The 13,797-nt window shown below is 39.7% G+C and overlaps 5 protein-coding genes across 5 annotated transcripts; 4 read left to right on the top strand and 1 right to left on the bottom strand.

Annotated features, from left to right (window-relative positions):
- Positions 1-109: 109 nt before the first annotated feature.
- On the top strand, positions 110-769 carry NOP6 (Nop6p; the record flags this gene model as incomplete). Its single annotated transcript, XM_022818379.1, has 1 exon — positions 110-769. One exon carries the CDS (start codon positions 110-112, stop codon positions 767-769), a length of 660 nt encoding a protein of 219 aa, XP_022675052.1.
- A 1,357-nt stretch (positions 770-2,126) lies between these two features.
- Positions 2,127-4,514, top strand: NPR1 (serine/threonine protein kinase NPR1; the record flags this gene model as incomplete). Its single annotated transcript, XM_022818378.1, has 1 exon — positions 2,127-4,514. One exon carries the CDS (start codon positions 2,127-2,129, stop codon positions 4,512-4,514), a length of 2,388 nt encoding a protein of 795 aa, XP_022675051.1.
- Positions 4,515-5,003: 489 nt separating this feature from the next.
- MRPL19 (mitochondrial 54S ribosomal protein uL11m) lies at positions 5,004-5,453 on the top strand (the record flags this gene model as incomplete). The annotated part of the gene is made up of 1 exon (XM_022818377.1): positions 5,004-5,453. One exon carries the CDS (start codon positions 5,004-5,006, stop codon positions 5,451-5,453), a length of 450 nt encoding a protein of 149 aa, XP_022675050.1.
- Positions 5,454-5,753: 300 nt separating this feature from the next.
- On the bottom strand, positions 5,754-8,069 carry UBP10 (ubiquitin-specific protease UBP10; the record flags this gene model as incomplete). Its single annotated transcript, XM_022818376.1, has 1 exon — positions 5,754-8,069. One exon carries the CDS (start codon positions 8,067-8,069, stop codon positions 5,754-5,756), a length of 2,316 nt encoding a protein of 771 aa, XP_022675049.1.
- Positions 8,070-10,613: 2,544 nt separating this feature from the next.
- GDH2 (glutamate dehydrogenase (NAD(+))) lies at positions 10,614-13,718 on the top strand (the record flags this gene model as incomplete). The annotated part of the gene is made up of 1 exon (XM_022818375.1): positions 10,614-13,718. One exon carries the CDS (start codon positions 10,614-10,616, stop codon positions 13,716-13,718), a length of 3,105 nt encoding a protein of 1,034 aa, XP_022675048.1.
- Between the last annotated feature and the right edge of the window lie 79 nt (positions 13,719-13,797).

Raw genomic sequence — 13,797 nt, 5'->3', positions numbered from 1 at the left:
AAACTGAACAGAGTTCAGTCGAGTATATACTGTTGCACAAAGGATCCCACACGGAATTAGTAGTTGTTCAGTATCACCCACACACCAGAAACAGAATCTCTACTACAACATGGCGGAAGAACAAAAGTTGACGAAGAAGCAGCTCAAGGCTCAACAGTTCAAGAAGAGCAAAGACGAAAGAGAACAAGATAAAGAGGACAAGAAGAGGCAAAGAGAAGAGGAAGAGCAGAAGAAAGCCGAGGCTGAAGCTGCTCCCAAGAAGAAGAGAAAGACTAGAAGGGGTAAAGGTGGAAAAACGAAGAAGGGAAACAGATTCATTGTGTTTGTAGGAAACTTACCTCACGGAACAACCGCATCGCAACTACAAGCCCACTTCAAGGCCAGCAGTCCAGACCACATCAGAATGAGACCAGATAAGGGCATTGCGTTCCTAGAGTTCGACGGTGATAAGGACCATGAAAATATCCAAAGAAGAATGGACGTGGCTCTACTTCAACACAAGACCACGCTTGCTGACCGTAAGATCAACGTCGAACTTACGGTTGGAGGCGGTGGTAACAGTGCTACACGTCTTGAAAAACTAAGATCCAAGAACGAAAAGCTAGACCAAGAGCGTTCGCAACGTATGACAAAGTTGATCAGCGATAGCAGGAGCAAGAAAACTGGTGCTGATGCAGCTCAACAGGCCAAGACGCCTGCAAGCGACTCTACTAAATCCTCGTCTGTTCCTCCTGGCATCCATCCGGACAGAGCAAGACTCATCAAATAGACAACTATCCATATGTACATGTATTTAATAAACTAAGAAGACAAAACCGTGTGCGCTGCGCTATACTGCGTTGTATAAATTACCACTTAAGCCAAGCCAAGCGCAGCAATTACAGGACAAGACTGAAGAAAAAAAAAGTGTAGGAATATATATATATATATATATAACATATACAAATCCTGTCGCCGGAAACCTGTCACGTGATGGCGGCGTTGTTACAAGAGCTTTTTCCCCCGCCCGGGTTTCGGGCGGAAGAGGAGGGGGCTAATCTTGGGCGCATTTTTCCGGCGCGGTTACGGCGCATTTTTGAACCTCATGCCTGTAGGGCGCCACATGTGGTGTACGGGTAGATCTGAGTGACTGATTGACTCCCTTTTATACTGCCAAAAACCCTCTTTTTTTTCTCTTGTCATCAGGTACGGAGATAATGACGCCAAAGCGCACAGAGATACGGCCACAAGGTTACCAGACGACTAACTAACTTCCAGGCTCGAAGGAAAATTATGAAAGTAAGGGATTTCCACTATCAATGACTTCATTTTAGTGGTTTTTTTTTTATTTTTTTATTTATTTATTGTTCTGCTAGTGCCAACATATTGGTAGTGTCTGTCTGTATATTGCGTACACATATTTCGACGAGCGCCAATCTGTGAGTGGATTTACTGCCAAGCTAGGAGGTTCCTTTCCCTTATATACCAATGAAATAGACAATCAAAATCTAAAAAGGAGGAACCCAAAAACCCTTAATGATAGGGCAGCTATAAATATATAGATAAGCATACGTAAGTACTTGGTTCTACATACAATAAAAAATACCAACCTGCCTGCATTCGTTTACAATATTCTCTAGGAGTGTTTTCTGTTTCTTCCACCTCATAATTTTTTCATTGTCGATTTCGATTTCATTTTGATCTCTTTGAATATTACTCAATATAAGAAAGAAAATTGGAAGAAAAAGAGAAATTGAGATAATCAAGGTACAACTTGTTCAGGACAAAAGAAAGAGACATTAAAGATAGCTAGCTGCTCATCCTAGAAAGCATAGACATTTTACTGTATTTTATCCTTATTATATCAGGAGTTGCAAGATCCGATTGCACTGATTTGACTAGGAGTCCTTGATTTTTTTTCCCCTTCTTTCAGCGTTTTGTTTTATTATCATTATTGTTATTATTATCGTTATTAATATTGAAGTGACTTTGAGTAACTTAAACCACCATATTGTAAAATACACCCCACTCACCTGCACATATAGGACACGCTCCAGCTCTTTTCATTCTAAACCATAGAACAATTTAGCTCGCTGATTTGAGAACACCCAACGCTTTCGACAAAGTTTTAGAGTAGTACAGAAAAGATGTCTTCTTTGACCAAACTGCTACAAGAAAAAAGGAACCAGGAGCCTACTTCTGCTTCCTCTTCGAAATCAGCCTTGACAAGCTCCTTGAAGGAGTCGCTAGCTGAATCTAGGAATGCCAATGCCCAAGAGAAACAGGCTACTGCTGGATCCCCCTTAAATGTCAATCCTAATGGTACCGTTGTATCTACGCCAGTAGAAATCAACCATGTGGCCCAGAGTCACGGAACGGGTAGTGGAACCACTGTGAGACAAGTAGACTCGAATGATGATGGTTCCCTGGAAAGTTCATACGAATTTTCTCACTCGTTTATAAACGCTAATTCGGCACATACCGCAACCATGTATGGATCCTCTTTATCCAACAAGACCCTCTCGGGTTCCATTATGATTTCAAATGGAAAGCTACCGCAGGAAGGTAATAACAACACCATTACTGGTAGAACCCCAAGTAAGTTTGGAACTAGTATTGGGAGACAGAATACCCTTCCATCACTCTCTTCAAGTATACCGTACTCTGCACCAAACTCGAACCCAGCTCATGACTCAGCCACAACTAATAGTGCGGAATCATCAGCCTCATCCTCGTGGTTAGACAAACATGGCTCGTTACCAAGCAACATATCTGCTATCGATTCTAACGTTATTTCTTCCCCAAAAGTCGACTCCGTCGAGCCTCGTTTCGTAATTACAAAGCAAAAGCTAAAAGAAAAAACAGCAATGAATCATGAAGCTCATAAATCAGTGTCAAGATCAAACTCCATATCTTCGCAGTTAGGCAACTTTTTCTTCTCCAAGAATAAGGACAATAGTCCAACTTTAGTGGCCTCCTCGTACGGCGCTGGCGTCTCTCAACCTAACCATAATATCCATCCAAACAACTCCAACAACAGCAACGCAGCAGCAGCCAACTATAGCAGCAGCTATAGCGGATCTCACAATCCTTCGTCGCCATTAGTTGGAAACAATAGTTCGGCAATCCCGAAACCAATCAGAGCTAGGGCTTCGTCCATTTACAACTCTTCAAGACAGCCTTCATCATCGTTCACTGATCATGGCATAGGATCTCCGCAGTCTTTCCATGATGGTGTTCCTCAAGCTCAGTACACCCCCAAATCTCGCCATAGTTCAGTGGCCGACTTAAAGAGATTCTTTAAGAAGCATGGCGCTGGAAATGCTACTTCATCATACAGCGAATCTCCACCTATCAGCGCTAACATGTCGAATATAAGTGGTAGCAGTGTTGGGTTTGCTCCTGGCTCATTGGGATCTAATGATATCGTTTATGCAGCCTCTCAGGTTCCAACCCTTCCTTTCAGCAAACGTTACTCAAAGACAGGAGAGAATCTAGGTGCTGGTGCTGGTGGTTCTGTTAGGTTAATGAAACGGGTCAGCGATGGTCAAGTATTTGCTGTTAAAGAATTTAGAGCCAAATTCGACCACGAATCGAAACGGGATTACGTGAAGAAAATAACCTCCGAGTACTGTATCGGTACCACTTTACGTCATCCTAATATTATTGCTACGATCGAAATTGTTTATGAGAACAATAGAATTTTCCAGGTTATGGAATATTGTGACTACGATCTTTTCGCCATTGTTATGAGCAACAAAATGTCTTACGAGGAAATATGTTGTTGTTTCAAACAAATCCTTACAGGTATTGAATATCTTCATAGCATTGGGTTAGCACATCGTGACATGAAGTTAGATAACTGTGTTATCAACAGCCAAGGAATTGTTAAATTAATCGATTTTGGTGCTGCCGTAGTTTTCTCTTACCCTCATTCAAAGACATTGGTCGAATCTAGTGGTATTGTTGGTAGTGACCCATATTTAGCCCCAGAAGTGTGCATTTTCACTAAATATGACCCAAGACCAGTGGATATCTGGTCTGTGGCAATCCTGTTTGCATGTATGGTATTGAAGAAATTCCCATGGAAAATTCCAAAGTTAAGGGACAACTCATTCAAATTATTCTGTTCTGGTAGAGATTGTGACTCTTTGAGTACCCTAGTAACAAGAACACCCAAGCCACCAAGCTACGATAATGTCATTCAATCTGGTACTGCTGACGAACCAGCTCCCAAATCAAACAATCCATCTGATCCCAACAACACAAATATCGGCCCTCAGAGATTACTACACTCCTTACCTGAGGAATGCCAACACATCATTGGGAGAATGGTGGACTTGGCACCTGCATGCCGTGCAAACATCGAGGAAGTTCTAAATGACCCATGGGTCCAATCAATTGACATGTGTACAGTAGAAGTTGATGAACATGGACACTCAACAGTTGTGCCTGGATTAGATCACAAGCATACACAAGTGGACCAAAGTGAAGCGCATATTGCTGGCCTTGAGAAGAAGAAGAAGGGAAAATGAACCAAAATCGAAGCACAATATATTATGCTCTCTAGATTTTTTCCTGTCGCTGTTTTAAAGAGTCTTCTCTAGTATTTATGGCCCCCAAATGTTTATATAGATATTATATTTAAAATTTGTTCGCGTGTAAAAATACGTCGATAAAAAGGTAGAACCGGTTTCCCAGTTATGAGAAGGACTAGATTTCATAATCATAACTGATTTGGATCTCATATTCTTGAATAAGATGAGTACTTTTAGTCGTTTATCCATGCGGAGTCGATCCATCAATTATCTCATCAATTACAAATTGTGCGGGTAATTTTCTATTACTCGTAGTGTTTTTTTCTTCTTTCGATATGTGGTGAAATATCTTCGAAATTGAAATTTGACATGAAATTTAGAAGAGAAATTCAATGAGCTTTCAAGTTTACAAGACGTTAAAGAAGATTGTGACTTACAATACAAAGATTGATGGATTTCAGCACATAGAAAACCACTGAAGCCAAAATGTCCAAGGTGGCCAAAAATTTGATAGTCAAACTAATCGTCGGGGCCGGTCAAGCAGCTCCATCTCCACCAGTTGGTCCAGCATTAGGGTCCAAAGGTATCAAAGCTATCGACTTTTGCAAAGAATTCAACGCCAGAACAGCGAATTACCAGCCAGGTGTACCTATTCCTGTACTTATTACGATTAAGCCAGATAGAAGTTTTGCATTTGAGATGAAAAGCCCACCTACGGGTTACCTCTTATTGAAGGCTGCCGGATTAGAGAAGGCGCAAGGTCAACCAAATATCAAGAGTCCTGATGGAGTGTGTGCAGAACTATCTTTGAAGCACATCTATGAGATAGCAAAGATCAAGAAGTCTGATGGAAGACATGAGAGTTTGGAACTTGAGGGAATTGTGAAGTCTGTAATCGGTGTCGCAAAGAGCATGGGTATCAAGGTTGTCCCATAACTTACCCGAAAGATCCAAATTAGATCATCACAATGATATATATGTAACATCATTGAACCTAATCCTAATTCCGTGTATATAGATTAAGTATGAAAAAAAGGTTGGGAAAATGCTTCTATACTATAATTAGAGAAATGTATGAAGGAATGTACACATATACTTACTATGCTAGTGTATATGACATGCAGGGAAAATGTACATATATACATAAATATGTAAATGTAAATGTATATATGTATATGTATGTATGTTACCAGAAAATGCGTAGATCCGCAGAAAATAGAAAAGAAGAGGAGAGGACTATTGAGATATTCTTCTCTTTTTACTTTTGTTCTTGTTCTTGTTTTTCCTTTGATTCTTATTCTTCCGTTTAGAACCTTGATTCGAAGAAGATTCCTTGTGTAATCTAGGTGTATCGAAATCAACTGATTTCTTGGAACTCGTTATGTTTGAAAGTTGTATAGATTTCGGCGTTAGTCTTGTGTACACCAAATAGTATGCATTGGGTTCTTTGAGAAGCTGTTTTTCAGTTATTTTGTTGATGTACTCGTCATCGTAGGTAGCCCAAGATCCATCTGGCTGCTTACAATGAGCAATATAGTGACCACTAGACAATGACCTACCTTCATGAACAACCACACTAATTAGTTGATATCTAACTGGCAATGAGCTTATAGATTCATGACAATATTCTGTGAGATCTAAGAACATCGGATAGGATACAGCTTGCTTCATTTTTGAAGACGAAGTACCATTGAATCTGAACTTCTTCAAATGCACCACAAGGGTTTCTGGAGCACGTATTATTTTGTTAGACTTTAGAGCGTTTGTGACCATCTTGCACTTTTCACAGGTGTAACCCTCTTTGTTATCCACTCTTTTAATTAATTCTGGATTGAAAAAGTCACGAATAGATTTTTCGATAGAGAATCTTCTCTTGGATGACTGTTGTTGATCGTTGGAGTTATCCTGAGAGTTATTTTGGTTTAAACCAGTATTGTCCTCTCCGTTAGTTTTCCTGCCTTTCAAATGGAGGGAAAGATCATATATAGGTTGTTCTGTTGTTGATACCTCCCCACAGTTACTACATTTGACTGACTGTTGCAATAGACCACCGAACACATCATATATGATAGATTCAGTCATTTTGTGTCCTTTAGGAACAGAATCTTCTTGAAGTCTGGACATTAAGGACATGAAATATTCGTGCGAATCCTCTTGATTCCATACACTCATCATACAGTTAATATCCTCTAAGGAATTAATTAACTTGTCTGGATTGATGTATGTATTCTTCGTTGCTTCTGGCGCCCACATTTTCATTGTAGTTTCTGCCAAGACGTGTGACACAGAGCCTGCTTTAACAGTATTCTTGTAGTCTCCACGAAGTAACTGGAATAAGTAGTGTTGGATGGCAGGAATATGGACCATAGTCTGAACTGCAGCATTTGTATAGCACGTGACCCCGTGGTTTAACAAACCCCGTGGTTTTAGCTGAGTGAGTTTAGGCCCCCAGTTCTTGATTATGCGCTGCGGCTTGTTGCAACCATGGTCATTTGCATTTTCATTGAATTGGTAGAAGCTTGACTTGTCCATTAAAGTGGTTGGAGGAGTTGGCGATGGAGGCATCGGAGACTTGTGCTTCAATTCTTCTTCTTCTTCTTCATCGTCATCTTCATCCTCCTCTTGTTCCTCAGCCTTTTCACTTGGAAGCTTGTTGTTACATGAGCTCCCCTGGTGTTCTAAACTTTCAAGTTTTAGAGCTTCTTTCTCATCTTCTGATATACTTAGGTTACCTTCGCCCTCGTCGCTGCTGTTTTGGGTAGAAGAGTCAGAATTCCCATGGAAAGAGCCATCGTCGCTATCATCTTCATCTCCATCTTGATGAACCGATGCATTTTGAAGTATGCTGGTGTCTTGTAATGGGGTTTGAATGAATTCGCTTGCTTCGTGGAAAACTTCATCCTCATCCTCATCTGACGACGATGTGGAAGAGACAGACGCAGAGACAGACGCAGATGCAGTAGCGGAGTTAGAAGCAGAATTAGAAGCAGAAGCGTCTTCTGAAGACGAGTCACTTGAAGCATCTCCAGGACTGTAAGTTGATGAATGGGAGGCAGCATCATTGGAATCTGGCGTCGCATGACTATCTAAAAGTGACATAGGATGCTCTTCATCATCCGTAGAAGATCCACGATATTCATCATCGCTGAGAAGCAGTTCATCGCCTAACGTCATCGACTTGCCAGCGGATGATGCTGACGACGTGCTAGCCAAGCCAACTTGCTTGGCAGTCGACGTGGATGTCATCGCTGATTTCTTGGAAGTGTACATTTTTAAAGCTTCAGCAAAGGAAGCTGGCTTTGATGCCTCCTTGCGAGCCTTGGTCTGGCTACCAGCTGAGGTACTAGCCTTGCTGGCATCGTTGGCCGTACCTGACACCATCGACTTGTGCTCATCGTCGAGTTCCTGCTGCGCTTTCTGAGCACCCGATGAGATCATTATATACGAAGAACCTTCTGCCATAACGTTGGATGAGTCTTCCTTGGTGGCTTTCTTGAACTGTAAGGGCTGCGAAACAATCCTATCCACTAGCGGTTTCAAAGACTCGCTCATTGCTCGAATTACAGACGTGTTTTCTCCTTTATTCTGGCAGATGGGAATCTCCTCTAATTCTTTGATCTAGCCAAAACCCAAGAAGTTTTGTTATGCTTAAAGCTTTGTTCAAAATTCTTTTTTCTGCCAGGTAAGGAAAAGAGACAGAGAGGAAAAAACCAAAAAATCGAAAAAAAAAAAAAAAAAAGAATAGAGAAAAATCAGCACTAGCACAGAGAGCGTATACCTAATACCCTTGAGAACTGAAAAGAAATAAGCCTAGCTAACGAAATAGGAAGCAAGGGGGGGAGCGTAACAAAAGACAGACAGACAGGTAGACAGACGAAAGGAAAGTTGTGATAGAAAGAACAATTTGTCGCTACGTTGTCAAAGCGAGGGGCCCTTCGAGAAGAGCAATTGTGACAAATGACAAAAGACAAATAAACTGTGTACTGTGCTATGTAATGATGATAATACCTGTTATACTTTGACGATTGGTCAATGACTAGATGTGGATTATACAGAAAGCAATTACTTTCACTTCCTTTATTGTCTACGCGTTATGTCTGACAGTGACTGGCGTTCAACCACAAAAGCGTGCATGTATGTAGTATGATAACTTTTTACTTCTTCTTGTTCTTCCAAAAAAAAAAAAAAAAAAACTACCTACTCTATATATATCTTTAGCACGGCACGTGACCAACATGTCGTTTCTCGCTTTTTTTTTTTAACTTCGAAAAAAGGAAAAAAAAGAAACTCGGCGCATTATTTATTCATATAAACGCTTTCAGGTATGGTGGAGGTATTTCCCCGCCAAAGAATCATGATGTACACAAAACAGAGTGGGACATTTTGAAAAAGAAAGGAATGATGCCGTACTTCTTTTTTTTTTTTTCCCACTCCCCCTCGGCTTACTTCTGGGTGTAAACAGGGTGACCCGGGTGACCAAAGAGCAGGGTGACCAAGTGACTTTTGTGGGACAAAACCAACTGCACAAGGAAAAAACAAATTTCAGAGTAAAAGACCAATCGTTCAAGATCTGTTATCAAAACCAAAATAAACAATCTATAGACATAAACAATAACTATGCGATAACAGAACAAAACCATGGTATGTTCGATCTTTTCTAGATAGCCGCTGATCTTTCTGCATGCATGAGCATCGGCTGTTGTGTTATGTGTTTGTTTACAAGTCAGATAGACATCTTGGCTTTGTTTACGTTTTTAATTTTTGATCTTGAGATTGGTCTTGTATACACATTACCAGCTTGCTTATTGTTGAGAATCAGAGTGACAAGGCTTGTGTAAACTAGACCGTTTTTTCTCGGATCTTGCCTCCGTTAGTCCTTTTTGTGCACACCCAGAGACAGTGATCTAATCTCTTTCATGCGAGTAAATAAACAAAGCAAATTAGTCACAGTACTGTCTCCACGCCGTATAGTCGTGACTACCAAGTAGCATCGGCGCTTTCTTCTTGGTATAATGCCTTGTGTGGCGAGAAATAACCCCCCTTTTTCATGGTTTTTCAGTTCTGTACAGTTCTTTTTTTTTTTTTTTTGGTTTTTTCACTCATGGAGAGGGCGGGAAGGGTTTTGAACGCGAGGCTTTTTCCACTTTGACACATTTTTTCTTAGTGAAAACTGAAGAAAGAAGTAGTAGGGTTGAGAGTAGAGTAGAAGTGGAATGTCAATAATGACTTTAGCAGGCTCTAAAGCAAAAAGAAAACAGACAAACCAAAATTAAAATGCCTTCAAAATCACTCAATATGTAAACAAACACCCAATTAATTACATACGCATTACTGTCGCTACGATACTCCAATATTGCGCTTCTCCGAACCTCAATGTTATTGTTTGTCCCACACAGTCATGATCAAGTTCTAAGTACTGATCATTAACTAAACAAAATCACTAACAACACACACTAGAAAGTCCTTACATAGAAATTCCCGAAGAATGTCAAAGCGCTTCTATTTACTTACTCAACTGTTCACTTCCGACAAGGATGGAAGGGGAGAAACAATAGTGAAAAAACATATATAAAGGCTGTGTAACATGTGCTCGGAAAGAAAACATGTTGGGATTAATTATTACTCTTGTTCTATAATTAGGAATTTGCTGTCCATAAACGGTATAGTAACTGAAAGACTTCTCACTATTTAATTGGTCAATATCCAATTGGTTTAAAGACAGACAGACCACAAATACGAAAATTTAATTTAACCGCCTTGCTAGCAACTCTAATCCTGTTCGGAGTATAGTGAAATAAGCAACGACGAAAAAACACACACACGCGCTTACACAACATTAGTGAAAACGAAGTAACATTTATTACTTAATTACTATAGTTGAAAAAAGAACCGAAAATAGCAGGCACGACCAACAAAAGCTACTTTCTAACAGACAAGGACATATTAATCAATTTCGAATATTTAGTATTTCCTCTAACACAATAAACACTCCCTCTTCCTTATTGGCCCCTCATTTTCAAAGAGTAAGACAAAAATCAAGAGGAAAATTAACGCCCCACAGTACAATATCATAATATCAAAAAAAAAAATTCTACAATGTTGTCAACTCCAGTACCAGATATCTCAACGCTCTCTATTTCGTCTATTGCAGACTATTATAACTTTGAATTCCCAGGAAAAGCAGCACAAAAGGAACAAGTTGTCGATCTATTGGATCAACAAGGGTTCATCCCAGACACCCTTTTGGAAAACGAAGTAGACTGGTTCTACGAAGGTTTGGGAATCGATGACTACTTTTTCTCGAAAGAGGTGCCGGAAACGATCGCCAATGTCATCTCTACCCTTTACGCTTCCAAGTTGGAATCGTTTGCGCAAAACTTGAAGCAATTGAAGGTTCAAAAGTCAATCATTAACGATTCTCATGCCATGTTTTTAGACACAGATAACAGCTTAGACTCTGAGATCGACTCTAAATTCCTAGATAATACCGAATCTCACTATCGGTTGATCTCCTTCTTGGCTGAAAACTCTTTGAAATTGTCATTTGTGTACCAAAATGAGTACCCAAAGGACCCTGTCAGCAAGTCTGGCAGTGAATTAACGACCGAACAATTAACTTCAGGTGATATTGACAGCATCAGTGATGTAACAATGATTACCATGACCTCTCAGGAAAACAAAAAACTGTATGGTCAGCTAATCCACCTTGTATCCCAACGTGATGGACCCGTCATCAAGACTTTCAACTCGGTGGCTAACGCCAATGAAGTGAGAATGTGTATCGCTTTCAAAAGATCGTCAACAACTAGCTATTACTCAGCGGTATCCAGCTTGTTGAACTACTACCAGCTAAAACACTCCAAGCTTTATGTGGATACTTTTTCTAACGATGTCTCCATCATTTCCATATACTTGGATAAAACTCAACAAGACCATGACATCTTGAAGGAGTTGCGTCTGTCCTTATTGCAAGTGGAAAGAGAAGCCTCTTTGCTATACGCTATCCCACATAACAGCTTCAAGGATTTGTACAATACAAGAGTCTTTTCTCCACAAGAAGCGATCTATGCTCATATTGGGGCCATCTTCATCAATCACTTTATCAACAGACTTGGTTCAAGTTACGATTCGTTGATCAAACAATTGAATGTTAAGGCTGACGACACACTGTTGAATGAGCTTTTAGCTAATCTAAAACGTAAGCTAAGAACTGAAACTTACACCCAACAAATGATCATTGATGTGTTACACAAGTACAAGGAAATTGTATCAAAGTTGTACAAATCATTTGCCCAAGCACATTATCCACAAAAAACCTCAGCTACTGGATCTGGTGGTCAAAAGTTACAAATGACTTTGTCTTACCAACGTCTAACTCAATTGGAACCTTTCAAAAACGAAGAAGAGTTTAACTTATATTTGAACAAGATTTTCCCTAACGACTCTCCCGACTTGCTAATCTTGAAAACTTTGAACTTGTTTAACAAATCTATCTTGAAAACCAACTTCTTTATCACCAGGAAAGTTGCCATTTCATTTAAATTGAAACCAGAATTGATCTTGCCAAAGAGTGAATATCCAGAAACTCCTTATGGTATTTTCTTTGTCGTTGGTAACTCCTTCAAGGGTTTCCACATCAGATTCAGAGATATCGCCAGAGGTGGTATCAGAATTGTGGTATCTAGATCCCAGGATGTGTACGAGAAGAACTCAAAGAGTGTTATCGATGAAAACTACGGATTAGCATCAACGCAACAAAAGAAAAACAAAGATATTCCAGAAGGTGGTTCGAAGGGTGTCATTTTATTGAACCCTGGTTTAACTTCCTCTCAAGACACTTTCAATGCCTTTTCTCAATACGTTGATTCCATCATTGATATTTTGATTAAAGATCCATTGAAAGAAAATTACGTTGATCTATACGGCAAAGAAGAAATCTTATTCTTTGGTCCTGATGAAGGAACTGCAGGTTTCACCAACTGGGCTACTTTGCACGCTAAGAGACGTGGATGCCCATGGTGGAAGTCTTTCTTGACTGGTAAAACCAGTTCTCTTGGTGGTATTCCTCATGATGAATATGGTATGACCTCATTAAGTGTCAGGGCATACGTCAATAGCTTAGCAGAAAAGGCTGGCTTCCAAAATGAAAAGACTTACAAGTTCCAAACTGGTGGGCCTGATGGTGACTTGGGTTCCAACGAAATTCTCTTGTCCACAGATAATGAAGTCTATTTAGGTATTGTGGATGGTTCTGGTGTCTTGTGCGATCCAGAAGGTCTTGAAAAGACTGAATTGAAAAGATTGGCAAAGGAAAGAGTCATGTCATGCAATTACGATAAATCTAAACTATCGAAGAGAGGATTCTTCGTGTCAGTTGATGACATTGACGTTATGCTACCTAATGGTTCGCTTGTGGCAAATGGTACTACGTTCCGTAACACATTCCATTACGAGGTCTTCAAATTTGTTAATCACATTGATCTATTTGTTCCATGTGGTGGTAGACCAAACTCTATTGATTTGAACAATTTGCACTATTTCATTAATAAGGAAAATAACAAGTGCAAGATTCCATACATTGTAGAGGGTGCTAACTTGTTTATCTCTCAACCTGCAAAGCTTGAGCTAGAAAGACATGGTGCCGTTTTGGTCAAAGATGCTTCTGCCAATAAAGGTGGTGTCACGTCATCCTCTATGGAAGTTTTGGCTGCTTTATCTTTGAATGACGACGATTTCGTCAACAAATTTGTCAGTACAGACAACAAGACAAATACTGAACTATACAAGTCATATGTCAAAGAGATTCAAGAAAAGGTTCAATTCAATGCTAGACAAGAGTTTAAGCAACTATGGCAATTGAACAAGACTACCGGATTACCAATGTCACATTTGTCTAACGTCATTTCAGAAACTATTAATAAGTTGAATGATGATTTGATTGAATCTGATGAGCTATGGTCCAATGATTTGAAGCTCAGAAACTACTTGCTATTGAATAAGATTATTCCAAAACTCTTGACCAATGTCGCTGGTCCAGAACAAATTTTAAAGAATATCCCAGATTCTTATTTGAAGGCTCTCTTATCCAGTTATTTATCAAGTCACTTCGTATACGAATTCGGTATCGACGTTAATATGGGTAAATTTTTGGAGTTCATTGGTAACTTGAAAAGAGATGCTAACAACCTAGAGATTCTTTAATCTTAACTTTGTGTGACTGGCTTTTCTTCTTTTTCCTATAAAAACTACCAATAATGTATATACTAATACAGCTATAAAA

This window comes from Kluyveromyces marxianus, chromosome 2 (genome assembly GCF_001417885.1).
Source record: "Kluyveromyces marxianus DMKU3-1042 DNA, complete genome, chromosome 2".
NCBI classification, from domain to species: Eukaryota; Fungi; Ascomycota; class Saccharomycetes; order Saccharomycetales; family Saccharomycetaceae; genus Kluyveromyces; species Kluyveromyces marxianus.
This window is presented reverse-complemented; position numbering and strand designations above follow the sequence as displayed.